Here is a 19,250-nt window from a genome sequence, read left to right as displayed (position 1 = left end):
AAGTAAAATGAGACACTACTATGACGATATAAACTTTGTAAATGATTAAAAATGCTAAACACAATAATGGGTCATTGACGAAATACCACAATGCACTGCATGGATTTTTTCCCATTTATTACCAAATTAGTGACCGTTTCACTTTTAAATCAAGACTAAATTTTTTGAAACAAACTTTTATGTTCATACCAAATATAACTAATATAATTAATACGTTAGCTATGAAATTTTGATAAATTAAGACATTTCAACAGATTTTCTACGATTTCCAAATTGCAGCGTTCATAATATCTTTTTTCTACGTCCGTTATAATATTCACGTTTTTTTTATCATTCGTTTGCATTCATAAAGAATGTAATTTCTAAAAGTAAAAGTAGTCGTTCAATTTTTCACGCATTTGCCTTAAAAATAGTGCCGTAACGTGTTATTTTTTACGGCAATTGCAAAATTGGTTTTGTCTAATTCGAAGGAGTGTAGTATTATTATTGGTGATGAAGAGTAATAGTGAAGAAAGTTTAAACTGCACACCAGAAGATGTTATGAATCGGCAACTGCAGCGACTATGAATTTTCTCCCTGAGAAATCCAAGGAACAGTAATTTAAAGGAATATAATTCTTTTATGGAATAGCGTTCTAAAAAAGACATACACAGCTTCACAAAAGTGTGTTACTAGCTTAGTTTGGAACTAAATCCAAAATGTGGAAGTCTTCAACACTTTGGTGCACACATTCAAAACTGAAAGGCACCCTAATGGTAAATAACGACGTAGACATCAGTAAATATACGAAATTCATTGCATATTTGAAAAATAAATCAGTTGACTATAGACTCCAAAAATCTAAAACAGTTGCCCGTGAAGAAATTAAGAAGTTTCTGTTGCAAGCTCCAGAATATCATTATCTCATGCATAAGGTATGACAGCAAAAAATTTTAATGTAAGCTTAGATTCTTAGGAGATCTGCGGAAGGAGGAATTATATAAAATGATGAAATAATACCGGAAATGTTTTAATTATCACAGTACCTGATATAAAAACTCATGTTCAACGTCGATTTACTGTTATTGGTAAAATATCTGACAATAGATTAAACCTGGAAAACATTTATAAAAAATATAAAAACCAACGACCAACAAATGCCCAAACAGATCATTTCTTTTTGCGGTACAGAAATGGAAAATACAAAACCCACCTTGTAGTTATCAATACCAACATATTTGAATTTACCTAATCCGAAAAACTACATTGGGCATACATTTCGACGCTCTTCGGCATCTCTTTAGTGGATTCCGGTGGTGATATAAATCAACTAAAGAAGCGCGGTGGGTGGAAATCCAACACAGTTGCGGAGGGTTACGTAGAGGACCCAATAAAAAACAAAATGGATTCCGCAGTGAAAATTTTAACAGGAACAACTAGTTCGACTACAAGCACATTGTAAATGTTTCCAATTCTACCAACAATCCAATAAGTAGTGATACAACTATAGACGATGTTATTTCTTTGAACTCGTTGAAATGTTGCAAATTCAAGTACCAATAGTAATGTAAATTCTTCTTCGCTTCAAATTAATAATGCTCACAGTTGTACTTTTAATATTACTATTAAAAAACCAAAATTGATAAAAGTCTTGTCGAATTTTTTTAGGTCTTCGGACGTAGGAAAAATTTTGTATGAAACTCGTAATTTTTTTTCCACTCGTAGGAATTGCCGGTCAAATCGTCCTACTCGTGAAAAAAAGTATTACTTTACTCACTTGTTGCACAAATAACTATTTTTGTGCATCACGCGGTTGTCAGATACTACAACTTGGAAAACTATTTTTATTGAGATTGTTAGTATCATAAAACAACATCGAATTTTTAGTAATTAAGTTAATAAAAAAATACAAGCATAAATACAACTCGACAATGTTATGTAAAAGAAAACTACACCTTATTATGAATAAAGAAAAGAATGTTCAGTTTCAGGTTATCATTTTAAAACCAAAGCTCGGTTACGATGATGTTTGTTAATAACAATTATGTAAAATATCGGTTACATGAATTATTTTTATATTTATGGCTATATATTTTTATACATATAAATAAAAATATTTTTTCAAATTCTAAGGTGGAGTTTACTCCTTAAAGTTATGAAAAAACTAATTAGCTTATCTATGAATTTCTCAAAAAATCTTGAAATAAAAAAAATATTTTTATTTAAAATCCATAGATTTCTGCTAATTTCTCAGGTACAAAGTTTAGACAAGCCATTCTAAGCCTTATTTAAAAATGTTCATATTTACTACAAAAAGAATATAGAAAATAATATAAATATCACGACTTAACTATCAATTGATAGCTTGATTAAAATACATTTCAAATTATTAATTATTTACAAAAGTTCATTCGTTGATGTTTCGTCACAACTAAGGAGTATCGTATAAGAAATAATGAAAATCTTGTTTTTCTCCTCAGAGAATAATCCTTTGTTAACATTATCTACTTTGTTTACTTTAGTTTTTAGTTTAGTTTCTCTGGAACCACTTTTGATATTTATTTACTGATACAGTCTTCAACTTATCTATCGATACGATTGTTTTCATATCATTTTATGGTTCTATTTATACTGAATACACTGTTAACACCACCACTACACCAACACTCACAATTTACACTATCTGACGCGCGTTTCGATAACCAAGTTATAGTCTTCAGACGTAAACTCTTTACCTTTACCTTCAGTCTATAAAGACGATAACTTGGTTATCGAAACTCGCGTCAGAGAGTGTAATTGTGAGTGTTGGTGTAAAGGTGTGTTCAGTATGAATATCGCCAACGGTTCCATAAATTCCAACTTGGTTCTATTTAGTTTAACAACGGAAAAAATCGGAGGGTATCACTATCATTGTGTTCAGTAAATACGGAAATTGAAATAAAAAAATCACCGTTTTCTGCAATTTCTGCGATACATTTTACATCGGATCTGGTTGTTATAAGATTTATGTCTAGCTTCTTAGTAATAGGCTACTAGTAATACTTTTATAGAGCAGAGTAAACCAGGCTATTTTTTTATATGTTAATGTTGTATAATGGAGACCAAGAAATTCGTGGATTATCATCTGGTCGTCACGATGTGAGGTCTCGCTTAACTTTTGTTTCTATATTTAATTTAAATAATAAAAGTGCTAAATATATAATTGTGTCTAATTGTTTTATGCTAAAATGGTGTCAAGTTGTTAAAAACCTATGAAAAAGTTTGTGAAAATACTCGAGATCACGAGTTTTAAAACATAACCTAAAATTTCATATAAAAAATGTCCAGTAATGATGGAAATGAAGTCAGAGTCTCCACCGACCAAAAGACTTCCCAAAAGTTCAATGGAAATCACATATCACCTTTGTCTCTGGATGGAAATTTAGCCAACTACTGGGCCAAACGGTTACAACATTTTAAAATATTTATGAGGGCGAGTGGTCTTGAACAACATGATGGGAGAAAAGTCGCAATATTTCTTCATTATATTCGCACTAAACTATTTTTAATTCAGTTACAAAGAAGAAACTTCTTCAAGAAGATAATCTTAACAGAGAAAAGGCAATTAAAATTACATAGAGCATTGAAATAACTCAAATTCAGGCACAGCAGTTACATGAAAATTCAGAAGTCAAGGTTTACAAAGTCACGGATCTAAAAATCAAAGTTAAATGTTGCGGTCAAATAGATCGCCAAAAATGTCCAGTACATAATGTAATTTGTAACAATTGTGTCACCGTAAAGGAGATTTTTGTCTAACTAAAAATATTGGATACCTTGATATGAATAAGTCGGAGTCAGTCAATAGTGTAAATGTAAATTTGCATAAAAGATTAAAAACTGTTTTCTTTAAATATCATAGTAAGGTAAATGAACCGAGTGAATGGGTGAGTTCACTAGAGTTTGTTTAGACCCAAGAAACTTAAATAAAGTGGTAAATATCACTACCATCTTCCAACTATAGAAAATATGCGTTCGAAGTTAGCTGAAGCCAATTATTTTAGTACTTAGATGTTCAGTCAGCTTTTTGCATTTTTAAGCTTTCAGAAGCTAGTTCAAATCTTTGTGTCTGAGGAACATCTTTTGGACGCTACAAATTTCCTCGTCTGCCTTATAGTGTCTTATATGCACTAGAAAGTTTCCATAAGACTATGTCAGAAATATTCCGGGATGTCAAAGGAATGCTAGTGTATTTGGATGATATATTGATTTACAGTCATACGCTTCAAGGTCTCTACTTATTTTCTTACTTACTTAATCCTGACGCCTTTCTACCTTTTCAAGTGTGAGGATGTTGGAGCTGAGTTATTAGCGGGCTTATTTTTCCACAGCAGTTTCCATTCACTCCTATCTTGTCTTTTTGCTTAATTTCCAGCCATATCATTCCTCGATTTTTCCCTGCTATTTTAATTTCTCCTGTCTAGCTCCTCCTCGATCTACCTTTCTTTTTCTTTTTGTAAGTTTGTGCTTCATAAATCCTCCTTATTATTCTCATAACATGACCAAACCATCTCAATTGTTTCATCTATTTTATCTATTTTATTTTCCTCAGAAATCTCATTTCTGTACATTGTATTTAATTTTTTTGTTTTTGTTTGAGTGTCCATTTCTCAGATCCAAATGTTGATATGGTTGTGGCTACATTTTATATATTTCTGTTTTTATTTGTTTTGGGATTTCCTTTTTGGCTAGAAACTGTGTCTTGATTGCAATAAATAATCTTCCAGCTGCTTCGTTTATGTCTTGTTCCATTCTTCCATATTGTGTGAGTGTCGTGCTTTTGACATGCTCTATATTTGATTCTTAAGTGCCCTTATACTTTCGTCTTATTATCATCGACTTAGTTTTTGCTCGCTTATTTTCATAGTCATTATATGTAGACTATCATGATATATTTTTAAATTTGAGTTCAAGGTTTTATCATCTTTTGCCATTATTACCATGTCATCTGGGTATAGTATTTCTGATATTTTAATATCTTCCATTTTACAATGTCCGACTTTATACTGTTTAATTTGTCTTTTCGTTTGTTTTATTCCTTCATATAACACTATAGTGAATGATAATGGGCTTAGTATATATTCTTGATTTACTTCTTTCGTTGTTTCGAACTTATTTGATACCTCTTGCCTAACTCTGACATACTTTTTCGTTTGTTTATATAATGCCTTTACTACGTTTATTAGATTTTCTTTTAAGCCTCTGTTTTCTAGGATGTCTCATATGTCATTCCTATTGACTCTGGTGAATGCTTTTTTAAGATCTATAAAACATAGACGTATCTCTCCGTCTTCTATTATTGCTTTTTCTGTAATTTTTCTAATTATATGGTATGGTTGGTCTCCTCTATTTTGGAGAGTAAACGAAAAGTTTAAACGCTGTTATCGCAATGCAAATTTAATAAGCAATACTGTTTTAATAATAAAATAGATAAATGATGGAATTCTTCAAAGTTTCAACGGTAGTTGAGTGGTTTATTATTATCATATATAAAGTATTATAAATTGCAGAGTGATTTGTTAAATTAATCGAATACTACATAAAATGATCGTAGAATATTTTATACTTATAAAAGTGACTGTCTAAACTGTCTTTGTACCTGACTTTTTTAGCAATTTTAAATCTTATTGGAAAGTTAAAAAAAATTTAAAACAATAAAAATGCCACTTGATTTTTGTATCAATTAATTATACCTCTAATTAAAATCGGGGTCCAACAATTTATCAATTTTTCGCTTAATAACTCTGTCGAATATCAAGAGGCACTCGTCACTTCGTTCGTATCTAGCGGAGGGTCATCAGGATTAGGATAAGAGGAATTTTCGGATGATTCTAGAAGCCTTATTAATTTTTTATGAATATTTTTCGACGATAATACCTTCGGACATTTAGCAAAAGATCCCAAGCCACCTCCTTGTTTATTAAGGCTAGATATTTCTTGTAGAGCTTTAAAGGTTTTTGATGGAAATATCTCGTAGTTCTCTTCATCTCTATCCCATGATTCGTAATATTGTTTATAATCTTCGAAACTGTTACGAAATTCTTGAGGCGTGTGTACTGCTGTGGAATATCCCGTGCTAGACTTAACTGGTGACAATAAACTGTTCGATTCTTCCATAGCTGTCTCTGTAATATCCATATCTTCTTGTAAAATTTTTACGGCTGCTGCGTACAGTTTTTCTTTTGGTAAATTCTTGAAAGCTTGTCCCTTTTTAAGTCTCAATAAACTATCAATCAATTCATTGACTAATTTTTCATTAATTTCATTGTGAGTAGTAGTTTCATTCAAATGTAAGCTTAAATTTTGCTTTTGCGATGATTCATCAGCTTCTTCACTATTACATTCTTCTTGTAGTAATTTAAATAATCTTGAATGCGTCGCAGCTCTTTGGTATTTAGTTAGCTTTCGTAATTCAAGAAATTCTTCTGTATCGGAAATATGCCTGCTCATATCCGATGTTACTCCTGAATCAACTTCCTCTTCTTCTTCTTCTTCATCATCTCCTTCTTCTTCATCTTCGCTGTATTCTTCAGACGATTTCACACTACTTTTCGACGATGTTGTTTTGCTTTTATTGGACGTAAACATTTCTTTACTAGGCGATTTTGCTTCTTCCAATTGTTTACGTTTGGCGTTAATACTGTCTCTTAATGCTTGTATGCGATCTTTGATTGTGGGTATTTTGAGTTGCAGGAGATTGCAATCTTCTTTTTCATCTTTTTCCAAAGAATTTGTTGTGTCAGTAGATTCCGTGGTTTGTAAATGCTCGATAAACGGCTTTGTGTAACCCCGACTATTTTGGTCAAAGCTTGGCGTTGAGCTCACACTTCGATTATACATAATATAATTAGTAGAGCTATTAACCATCTCTGTAGGATTATCAAGTGCACCACAAGATAACCTTTTAGTTGTATTGTCAATTTCGTTGTCCTCAGAATATGTTTCTTTATTAAAGTTGTCGAACGAAGTCCACGTAAACCGTTTTCCTACATACTCGTTAGATTTTTCTTCTACCGATTTAGTTCTTCTAAATTTAATGACTGTTTGGGAATCATCTTTATCAGTTAAATTCCAAAATCCACTTTCCTTTTGCATTTGTTCTAGAAGACCAACAAAATTATCAACTTTCACTAAATTTCCGGTAGATTCTGTTTTTATATTTTCCAAGGAATCATAAATACTTCTAGGTCTCGGTTTAACATCCGTATCAGAAGATTCTGGCTTTGTACGTCTAAACACTACGCTTTCCGTGCCTACCATGTTATTAGATTCTTCACAATTTGAAACTTGAATATCAGTATCATCAGATAATTCCTCATTTGCTTTAGAAATTATTGTTTCGCATTCTTCAACGGCTGTATTGATAGGTTCTGGTTCTTTCTCGGAAGTTGAATCAGCTTCTATAATCGTATTTGGATCACTTATCGTGTTATCGTTATCAAAATTGTCATCATTATAATTATACGTAAACGTTTTTCTGGGTTTGGGTAAATCATCATCATCTTTTCCAATTATACCCCACCAATCTTCACTTTCATCACTACAATTGTCGTCATTTATTTCATCAGCATCTTTTTCTTCACTTGCTTCAATATCTGGGATAGATTTTTCCAAATTCTCAATGTTGTTACTTTGATCGTTAGATTTTGGTTCTGTAGCATCGTCATCTTCTTCTATAACATCTTCTACATCACTTTTTCCGGCAAGTGTCGTACTATCACTTAAACTGCTTACTGTCCGTAATCTAGATTCAGTCCTCTCACTTTCTTCCATAATGACACTCAATTGATGTGGGTATGCGTCTTCTTCGTAACACATTGAACTAGTATTATCTTCGTTTGAGTCTTCAGACCATTCTTCAGCTTGTACATCTTCCTTTGATGTTTCTTCGTCACTACTATCTGTGTTTAAAATATTCATATTTGTTATAGATTTCATAGCTTGTAATGGGTTCGATTTTAAGCGATTATCATACTCATTATCCGTTTCCGTATCTGTTTCGCAATCTGTCAAGCTCTCATTTACATTTTCGGTACCTTTTTTGAATGTAATAGTTTCATTAATACATATAGTAGGAGTGAGAATACTTTTTTCTGAATTTTGCTGCGTTTTTACTTGATGTTCAGGTAATGCTTCAGAATCGGATTTTTTTTCATCTAATGAATTTATGGTACTATTTGTTTCACTGTTAGAATATCCTGCTGGAAACAGCGGAAATATCGGTGGATAACCATAATAGTAATGGTAATAATACGGATCATAATAAGGAAAATATTCTGGTGTGGTATTTTCATCTATAGTATCACTTTCTTGCTCCAAAGAGTAGTATTGATCATAACCGTACCATACAGGTGGTTTGGAATTGGGTGTATCGTTTCCATTATCGCTTGATGTAGAAGGTGGATAATATGGGGGAGCGTAACCCCAAAACGGTATTGGGGTATGTAAACCAGATGTTGCTGGAGAATTGCTTCTAGAAGCACCATTTCTAGTGGATTTTTTATTAGCTTTAGTGTCTTCAGGGTTAGAGTCAGGGTAGTAGTAACGGTAGAAATCGTACCAAAAAGGAGCATAAGGATAAGGAGGGTAATACGGTGGGTATACCCATTCATCGTGAGGCATATCTTCGTTTTGCTCTTCTACATTGGCTATAACAAAATTTTATTTTAAAATTTTCTGTTTATAATTTAGAATTTGGCATTCTTCAAACAAGTAGGCATTTATAAGAAGGTTTCTCTTTTGTTAGTTCTCATAGTAGAGAATAATTTTTTATGCATGATTGTGATCGTGCATATCGAATTTGGAAAAATATTTTTACATCATTTCAAAATCAATGATGATCCAAATAAATGACAGTGAATTGTTCTTACCATAATCATTTGGAGCAGTCATGGCTTGTAAAATTCTAAATGATCTACTGGGAATTGAGCTTCCGGTATATTTTTTGGGTTCCGGTACGACTTGTTCACTAGGATGTACGTATGGTCTTGGGGGTCCATCACCTGTCAACGATATAGAATATTTAAAAAAGAAATTTAAAATGAAATATTGGTAGTTGACGGACAAAATTCAAGGACTTAATTTGATTGATGATAAAGTATTACCTTCTATTTGAATTGGAATATTTCTAACTTGAGTTCCTTTTGCCTGCGGCATTTGGGGACTACCAGCAACTGGAAAACATTAATAGTGATTAGTGTTATATATTCGCGAAGTGTAAAACTTTTATAACAATAGTGTATAAAATATAAGCGTTTGAAATAGTAAAGAGTTTACCAATCGTGTTAAATATTGGTCAAACATTGTCGTCAATTGATTAACTCTTCCTACGTCTTTTATACTTTATATCCTGTTATGGTCAAATATTTTATTAATCATCTAAGCTTTTATCAAAGTTTTCGCTACTTTATAGATCTCTATCAATTCTTTAAAGCCACTTACAATTCCTATTAGTGCAGGTATTCAAGCTCAAAATGGTGTCAAACCTTCGAATCCTTTAATGCAGCTCCGATTTTCCTGAAAATCTAGAATTAAGCTCATCCTACCCCCCATATCAAGATCTACAAGGTCGCAAGGTGTGCAAATTGTTTTTAAGGGGTGAAAACCACCCCTTATGGAGAAATATTATCTTAACGTATTGTATAATAGAAAATTAATATATTTTGAGGTATTAATCCTTAAAAATCTTTGAAAACTACACTTCTGATGAAAATAATATAGGAAAAAATCTGTGAGAAATTTATAGCATTTTAATAAAATTTAATTGGTTATTAATTTTTATTATTCAACCCTTAGAAACTACCCCTTTGCAAAGAATGAAATAAAAATAAATCTAATGACTGCCAACTTTTAGATTTTGCATTCTTTTTGGTAATAAAGTATCTTGTCTCTACTTGAAGTAATTTTTAATTGTCTATTCCTTGTCAACCCTTAAGAACCACCCCTTTGATAAAAAATAATAAAAAATTTTCAATGACTGTTAATGTTTTGATTTAAAATTCTTTCGGTATGCAAGATTATTTTCCAAACACAAAGTGATTTCATCCATTCTCTACACCCAGATACCCCTTAAGAGCCACCCCTTTACCAAAAATATAATAAAAAAGTAGTGTTCAATGACATTCAATGTTTTGATTATACATTTTTCATGAATGAAAATTCATTTTCTGTCGTAAAAAAAATAATATTTTTATTAATAACAAGATTTACAGTTAATGAAAAAAAAACCCACTTTTAAAAAAAATTTTGTATATATATACGTACATAGTAGATTATAAGTATATCATCTCTTGGTACTTTCAAATGTACCTACAGGCAACTAAGCATCAACAGAAAAAATCCGTGCGCCAAAATTTGATACTTTTTAATGTCTTATAATTCACAAAAAAAATTTCAAATTCTTATTTTGTATGTTTTGAGACCCTCCACATTTTATTAATAAAGGGTCAAAGTGCTGTGGATAAGCAAACCTCGCATTATAATGATTTGGTTATAACTCCGTCAATTTTTATGCTACAAAAAAAAAGCAAAATAATTGTCATAAAAATGATCCAATTTGACTGTTTATTTGTTTTTGTATCTCTTAGAATTATGGACAAAAAATGAACAAAAAATTTTTTTTGAAAAATCAATAAAAAAAGTATTATTCAATAAGTTTAATTTTGATTTTCAATGAAATGGCATTAGTTTTAGTGCCTTTTTTTTAGCTTCAACTATTTTACAACATATCTCAGTGAAATTTTAGTCAAAACTATATATGACATTTTTCACTTTGCTGAACTTTTGATTTCTGTGGCTGTTTTTGGTGAAAAATTTTCCACCCCCGAAAAGAGGTTGCACACTTCGGCACCATGTAGATCTGGCTTTTTGGATACACACCTATCAAAAGTATAAATAAATTGGTGCTGCATTAAAAAATTCGGAGGGGAAATGCTTGAATACCTGGTCTATATTGTCTGTCGGGTCTTTTTATTTATTTATTTCGTTTAAGTTAAAGCGTTCTAACAGTGTGTTTTGAGGTATTCCTTTTGTAAATATTGTCAGACCTGGACCATATATATTTAATATACTGTCGTAATATTATTTATATTTCTGATATTAGCATTAAAAAGAAACTGCTTAGATTTTCTCAGTACGAAACCAAGGTTCCTTAAGGCTCCACCAAGAGTAATGTTAATATGCTCAACAAAGTTTAATTTAGTATTAAATGTAACAGCAAGGTCTTAGAATGTTGCAAACGTTGTAAGTTCCGCTTATATTAGCAGGGGTAGAATCACAGTTTTTTATTACACCTTGCAGCTCATTCTCGACATTGATTACATGTGGTCTTTAAAAGATAAGAAATATCCATTGATTTTTTGGTAAAATTTTTCTATTTTATTCTTGACTATATTAATCAAAACATCTTTGTTAACACTACTCTTTAGGTCTTCAAAATTTTTATCAATACTGGATAGTACATCTTCAAACTTATTGGAAGAGGCTGCTTCTGCCAATATAAATTTTTTGTGACAATAATCACATACTTATAGTAAATTTGCTTAACCAGTGTTTTTAACTCAGTAAATCTTATACAGGTCATATGAAACCATCTCTGGTACAAGAACCATCGCAACCAACTAAGCCATCAGGCTTAGATTTTCGACACTTCGCACAATCAGACATCTTTAATCATCAACTTCCAATACTGTCTGACGGGTGTTGCGATAACCAAGTTATTGTTATAAGGCGCTTAAGGTGAAACAGTTTACCTACAGTCTGGAGACGATAACTTGTCTAAACCAACAACAGCTCTAGACATACCAACTTAAATGGTTCTGTAGGAGATACTTCTAAAATGATATATAATAAAAGAGTGACCCGGTCATGTATTAGTATATTAAATACCCTCCACCATTATGTATGAAAAAAATATATATATACCACTTTCATCAAGAAATCTAAATACTTTTGAAGGAATATGTCCTCCTCTATATCTTGGATTTTCTTCGTCTCGAAAATAAAGTTCTAAAAATGTATAAGGACGATGTAAACAATCAGTACAATAATTAATATTGATATATTTTACAATATGAATGAATTATTGTTAAGTCAAAATATCCATAGATTTCTATAAACAGTGGATATTTTTCTATTAAGTTTGGACTCAAGCATTTGAAAATACATTTGAACCTACCAAGTGAGTACGACACTGGCAGAATTGTCATTTTACTATAGAATTTTTCAATTCTGCGATACATTTTATTTGAATTGTGTACTTTGCCGTATACAGACTTGGGCAAGATTTTGTGAGCTGCCAGATCTCGTGAGTTTTAAGTTATAAAGGTGTGGATAAAACATTTTATTTTTCTGTTTAAGGTTTAATATCAATAAATAGATACACATTAGAACATAATAATTCTAACAATAAAATCAATTTATTCTATGCTGAATAGCTGACAAGATAAAAATAATTTAACAATATTTTTGATCAAATGATACTGGAATATGCAAATATAGAAAGAATTATTTGTAATATTCAATCATTAAACTATATGATTTTTCAGCTTTCAGCCACCTTGATATATTCCCTGGATTATGTTTGAAGATATCTAAATATCCGCTTGACTTTTCAATGCGAGCAAGCTTTTTATTAGTATTAAGCAATCGCGGTACACTGTAGATACATTTCTCATATTTAACCTTTCATGAAGAATATCCGTTCAGTTGAAAAAGACACTGTATCAGATATCTCAGGTACTCTTATTTGGTGATCGTTAAGAACAAGATTTGATCAACAATTTCTGGAGCGGTAATAGTAAATGACCGTTCCAGGTGTTCAGCATCATTAGTATTTTTCTACGACAACTTATGAAAATGATAAATTGCACAGGTTTCTGCGATTTTGCACATTTTCAAGCATGCGCAGTATAGATAAAGTGTCTCGAACAAGAGAAAATGAATATTGTAGGCATCGTAACGTAGGGACGTCCTTTTCCCATACCAACTGTCCATAAAGGAGTATTACATATATGGTGTGAATAAGAACTGTACTGAAATGCTTCTTTTTCTTATTTTATACACTGCCGAGCAAAAAATTGAGGTTACTTCAGAAATTGCGAATAATTCAGAAATTGCGAACAATTTTAGGATCAATATTGATAAGACTTGACAGCTGTCATTCGATGTATTAGAGTACGACTTTCATGAAAAATGTGGCTTTACGCTAATTGAACATTCACATTTCCCTTGCGTGTTCTCCAATTTACTGTTGATGCTTTGTGTAAAACCTATCGATTGTAATTTTTTTAAAATCAATTTTCATATTTTGACTCAAGCAGTAGAAAAAAATTAAAAATTGATCTTTCAGTAACATAAAAAATAGATGTGAAAGGTTAATACACGAACCAGCCGTAATATATACGATTTTTCTGTGGCCTCAAACTAAGCTTCCTTTTTTTACTTTCTGATTTGACTGATATTTTTAAACCTTGAGCATTTTTGGCTGTCTGAAGACAGGCACTAGCTGGGGGTGAGATCTGAAGAAATAATTCAAAGTTCATTTCATTGACCATCATTTTAAGAAATTTGTGAGTGTTTTGATGTGACATAATTTTTTTTATTCTGCATATGGGGCCATATCTTCTACAATCGGTCTAACAATGTACGGTAATTTTCAGTTTCCCTGGTTTCTTCACTCATTTCAAATCTAACAAACGAAAATTATCTTCTGAAACATATATTTTTATGCGACTTCCAGCTGAACTTCTAAACTTGCATGCAAGCTATAAAACAAGTATCAAGGTTATTATGTTATAATTCTTTTCTTAAACGTCACGAATTCTCCTTGTAGTACAGATAGTAATCACTAAATTGGAGACACAAGTATAAGTGGGGCATTATTTATTCTTAACACTTCACATTTAATTGAGAACAGAAAGCAGGCGTTTGACCAAAAACACTAATTGAAATATATTAATAGACAAAGAACTGTTGACGTGAAACATTGGTTTTACAGTTATATACCGTAATATATGCTATACTTATAATTAATTTTTTTTATGTATATCTTACCTTGCTTAAAAGTATTCGTAATATGTTGATCGCCCTCATTAATTTTCATTCTTCTAGTTTGCTCAACGGGTGGTTGACAATTCTGTGTGTATTTTGGAGAATGTTGTGTGACTGGAGCGTTAACAAAATCATCGTCTTCATCGGTATTGGTGAATTTTTGGAGAGCTTTGAACGAATTTGATTGAGAGGGATTATTTCCCCAGCTCTGTTGGCGATTAAGAACCCTGCAAATCGATTAAAAACATAATAAATTAGAAACATATTTAGCTTGAATAGCTTTGATAATGTATATAAAGAAAATGTAGGACTCACTATAAATATTGAAAAAATTAAATTCATGGTTATAAGTAAAAACCAAATATTAATATTAACCCTATTAACCCTATCTTGGTTAAGTCATAAATGCTCAAATGGATCCAGACGAAGAAATCAACATCAGAATTAAAATGGCTCGAAAGATATTTGTCAAGTACTACTCAATGTTTGCAAACAGAAATCTAAACCTCCACGTCAGAATAGGATTCATGGAATGTTATGTGTGGTCAGTATTGCTGAACGGAGTGTGAACCTGGACTTTGAAAGCTCAAATGATAAAAAAACTTGAAGCATTTGAGATGTTGCTCTATAGACGCATCCTGAAGATAATCTGGACTGACAGAATCACCAACGATGAAGTACTAAGACGCTTTGGTCGCAAAAGAAAACTGTTATTAAGATAAGAAATACATCTTACATAGGACACATATTAAGAAACGACCAATACCTACTGCTACAGAACATAATGCAGGGCAGAGTAGAGGGAAAGAAAGGCATCGGAAGGAAAAAGATATCCTGGCTCCGTAACATAAGAGAATGGACAAATCTCAGCATCGGAGAATTGTTTCAAATTGTGAGGGATAGAGACGCATTTAAGAAAGTGGTTGCCAACCTTCAATGAGAAGACGGCATGAGAAGAGGAAGAAGGTATAATAGGAACGATGTAATGAAAATCTACCTGTTAAGTGATACGAACCAATCAGGCTCACGTATTAAAAATTATGAAAAAAGCTGCAACGTCGCCAGGTCGATGTAGAAGAATGTGTCTTAAGAACTGGAAAATCGATTCTGAATTAACCCTATGGTTATATAAATATGTAGTTAGGCCAATAATATGTCGCTGACAATTCGAACTATAAAGTTATTACGAGGATGTGTGTACAGTTTGACGTCAAAAAAGTAAACCACAGTTACGCCATCATCAAGTACCTGTATTTAAAGGGGTTAAAAGGTAAGCATATTTACGAAGATACGCTTAATACCCTTGGCGATCAATGTCCTTCGTATGCGACCGTGAAAAATTGAACTGCGAGCTTCAAAAGAGTTAAATTTTCCATTGAAGATGATGACCGATCGGGAAGGCCAGTTTCTGTGTCAGTCCACGAAAATATCGATGCAGTTCATGACATGATTTTATCAGACCGTCGGATTGGGCTAAAACGGATATCTGAAGCACTGAATATTTCATACGAACGTGTTCATCATATAGTTCACGTCAATTTGGACATGAGAAAAATTCTCAAACGTTCTCAAAGACAAATAGCTGTAGTAACACTCTGGGTTATGGTTTCAGAAACCAGCAAGCTAAAGACAAGCGAATATACTGCCCGATTTCCCTTTTCTATATCATCATCCTCATTTTCTTTATTACTTTCATTATTAGATATACCTGATTCATCAAATTCTGGATCATAATTAGAGTCTATATCATCATCACTATCCTCAAGGCAACTGTTATCGCTCTTATAAAGAGGAACTGAAGTATTTATTTGTCATGTGAAAACATCCAAACATAAAACTTTTTCTTTACCATATGTACAAGGACTTTCCAAACAATTATGGAATTATTTCAATAAATCTGATATTAGTATTACTCATAAAGGAAATAAAACATTATTCAAATATTTCACTAAAGTAAAATCTAAAACATCAAAAAACAGAAGAAGTTATATTATATATCAAGTGCCTTGTACTAATTGTGATGCTGTTTACATAGGGCAGACATCTCAGTATACAGAAAATAGACTCAGAGGTCATCAATGCGATAAAAAAAATAGAACTACATTAACCAACCATGAAATATCAAAAAAACATAAATTCAATTATAAAGATTAAAAAAATCTTGAATCGGAATCTAATACACGAAAAAAAAAATTTTGAAAAATGGTTCACATTCATACGAACGAAAAAGCTATAACTAAATAATTTAAATAAATTTAAGTAAAATCATAGTTCTATTTTGTAAATTCTAATAAAACTACAAATAATTTGATTGATTAAGTACTGCTACATATTTGAGATGTAAGGAATAAGGAAAAATTAATTTTTTTCATTAGAACAAAATTCTATTATAATTTTATTCTTATATTGATATTCATGATGAAGGTGATCTATTTATTGATATAAATACGCAATATCATATTTTGAAAAAGACTTAAAATTAGTCGAAACGTCAATTTCTATCTATCTTTCAAAAAGTAATAAAAAAAATTTTTAAACAGAAGGGACCTAAAATTACAATAAATTAGATACGTTATGAGTGTTATGCAAAAGTTATGATGCGATTCGATGGTTGTCAAAGGGGAGTTTTTATGTGTAAATTGATAATTACAATTAATAAAAAACCAAAATTACCTTCCATCTGCGGCCATTACTCTTACACCTCCTTGATTTTTCGGTCCTAGGTTATTGGGCTGTTTTTGTGGATTCGGTCCTGGATGCTGCAACACTAATGGTTGAGTGACGTACACAACGTTGGGATTGTTGTTAGATGCTGATTGATCTTCATACGGAGCTTGTGGTTTAGTACGGATATTTATACGTATACCTATGGGCTGAAATAACCACGAAAACAATGAGCATTAGGTATTTGAAACAAAAAATAATGGCTACATAACAAAATTCGTTAAACACTCGACAATTCGTAGTAATCACATTGCAAAGAGATACATTTTAAGACAAATTTATTAAAAATTTAAATGAATGGTTGGGTATCTTCAAAAGTAAACAACCTCATTTATTGAAGAGAAGAGTTTTGTTCGACATTTTTGCACAAAGCTGAGCCGCCTTACGATTTACCTTCTCTAACATTTTGTTTGTAACCTAAAAAAAGTAAATTTAATACAAATGACGAGGTTGTGGAAGATACAGTCGCGGATTTTGCGCAACTTCCGAAACATTATTGTTTGATGGTTTAAACCAGCTGGAATATCCGTCTGATTAAAGGTGTAGAGTTTAAAAATTAATTAGATTTTTTTAATCTAAATTTGCCATTGAAAAGTCTGTTTTCAGCTTAATCGCTCTTATACTGTATTAAGTACATTCACCTGAAAAGTGTTATGCTTACTTGCTGTTGTTGGTTTGAATCCAGTTTACCGTACGATGGTTGAGTTACTTGTTGATTGTATGTGGGCAGCTCGTATTGTTGTTGACTATTAGGCTCGTTATCTTGGGCCTGTAGCCACCGCGCTTCTGGTTGAGAAACGGGAGGAGAAACCTTCTGTAAACACATTACTTTTATAAGAAAAATCAAATAAGAAAATGTAATGTCTTGATATACTAATATACATTATCATTTTATAAAAACCCTACAGACTCTTTCAATTTTCTACGTCTAATCGATGTTCTTGGCTTCTGAACTTCATCAAATGATTATATTTTTTTCTTTTATGCTCTGTGCATATGTCAAATTTGGTTTTTTAGTTCCTACTATTTTGAACTTTTCATTCCAACAAATCGCAATTGTCTCATTTATTTTCAAAATTGTTAATGGGACACGCAATATAATAAGATTAGATAAGAGATTTTCGTAATATATTTTAGTTTTCAGAAGCGAGTCGATATGTGTGCAATATGGAGTGTAGAGAAGGAGGAACATCTCTGGGTTAAAAAATGTGAGCTGATTTTTGATGGGAAAATAGGTGGCGCTGATTATAGAGGGTATTCGCTTGAATTTTACGCGCTGATTTGAAAATAACTGTATAGTAATGCTTTAAATAATGCACCGTGATAATGAAATTAGTAGTATTAAAATAATGAAACGATTAACAAAACAGAATCTCGTTAGTCTCGATATAGTTAGTGTCTAACTTCAGATCTCAATCCCATAGTACAATCAGCGCCACGTATTATCCCTACAGAATTCAAACCATATTTTAAACGTACCGTACCGTCCATAAGAGATGTTCCTCCTTCTCTACACTCCATAGTGTGCAAGTAAATAGTCCAGTCATAACACAATAGAAAAAATTTATCGTTTCATGTCGTTATAAATTCTTTCACTTATAGTACCGGTATGAATAAAATTTTGTTGTGAAGTATTCTATTTAACAGAAATAATAATTACATGTTTAACATTACATTTCTAATAGTTGGTAAATTTTATGGTGATTATCTAAAAATCATCCCCTATCCCCCTAACGACTTGGGGTTGTGGGGGGGAGTAATAAGGAAAGTGTTCTGAACACAAAAAAAATTATTCCAGCCGTCGGTCATCCCTTGTTGAAAAAATAGAGAGGGTTAAGAATAAAAATTTGACATTTTCGAAATCACGTGCGTTAACAAATCATAAATTTTATTTGAAAATATATAAACAAAATATATAGCTAAATGATGAAAATAATATATGAAAAATATATGGAATTAATTCAGTGGCATTATGAACAATTATAATTGTTAATTGACGTAACCATGAGTAATTATTATTTTATCCTAGAAAAATACATATGGAAAAATTGAGAATTCAATAACTATTTTTTTGTGGTAAAATAGGGTAAAAAATTATCAAGGGGTGTGACGGGGGAGTGTTAAAAGAGCACGGAAAGATGTTGTATAAATAGTCTTCTTGAGTAGAACCTCTCGTAACCTAACTTCAAAACAATGACCGATGGCTAATTCCACCTTCCATATATTATAATCACCTCCCTCTAACACCCCCCACAACCTCAAGTCGATAGGGGGTAGGGGAAGTTTTTTGGATAATTACCAATTTTATAATTTTCTCAACTGATTTAGATATAATTTGGACAAAATATTCTGTTTTTATTTGTTTTTTCTTTAAATTTGTTTATCATTTATATAAACAGATCTATCCCTTCATTAGTTTTTCAGTATTATTTATTTAACTGGTTGAAAGTCTGATGAGT

General features: G+C 31.6%; 1 protein-coding gene across 2 annotated transcripts in view; it reads right to left on the bottom strand.

The window, feature by feature from the left end:
• Positions 1 to 5,726: 5,726 nt before the first annotated feature.
• LOC130892559 (uncharacterized) overlaps positions 5,727 to 19,250 on the bottom strand; it is a 103,433-nt gene continuing 89,909 nt past the window's right edge. For both annotated transcript variants that reach the window (XM_057798023.1, XM_057798022.1), the window contains exons 5-10: positions 17,453 to 17,605; positions 16,741 to 16,940; positions 14,071 to 14,294; positions 9,123 to 9,191; positions 8,889 to 9,020; positions 5,727 to 8,666 (exon numbers count right to left, since the gene is read on the bottom strand). In XM_057798023.1, coding sequence (XP_057654006.1) covers positions 5,773 to 8,666; positions 8,889 to 9,020; positions 9,123 to 9,191; positions 14,071 to 14,294; positions 16,741 to 16,940; positions 17,453 to 17,605 — 3,672 coding nt within the window. In that variant the 3' untranslated portion in view covers positions 5,727 to 5,772. The remainder of the gene's footprint in view (positions 8,667 to 8,888; positions 9,021 to 9,122; positions 9,192 to 14,070; positions 14,295 to 16,740; positions 16,941 to 17,452; positions 17,606 to 19,250) is intronic.

The sequence above is a fragment of the Diorhabda carinulata genome, chromosome 4 (assembly GCF_026250575.1).
Source record: "Diorhabda carinulata isolate Delta chromosome 4, icDioCari1.1, whole genome shotgun sequence".
Lineage (NCBI taxonomy): Eukaryota > Metazoa > Arthropoda > Insecta > Coleoptera > Chrysomelidae > Diorhabda > Diorhabda carinulata.
This window is presented reverse-complemented; position numbering and strand designations above follow the sequence as displayed.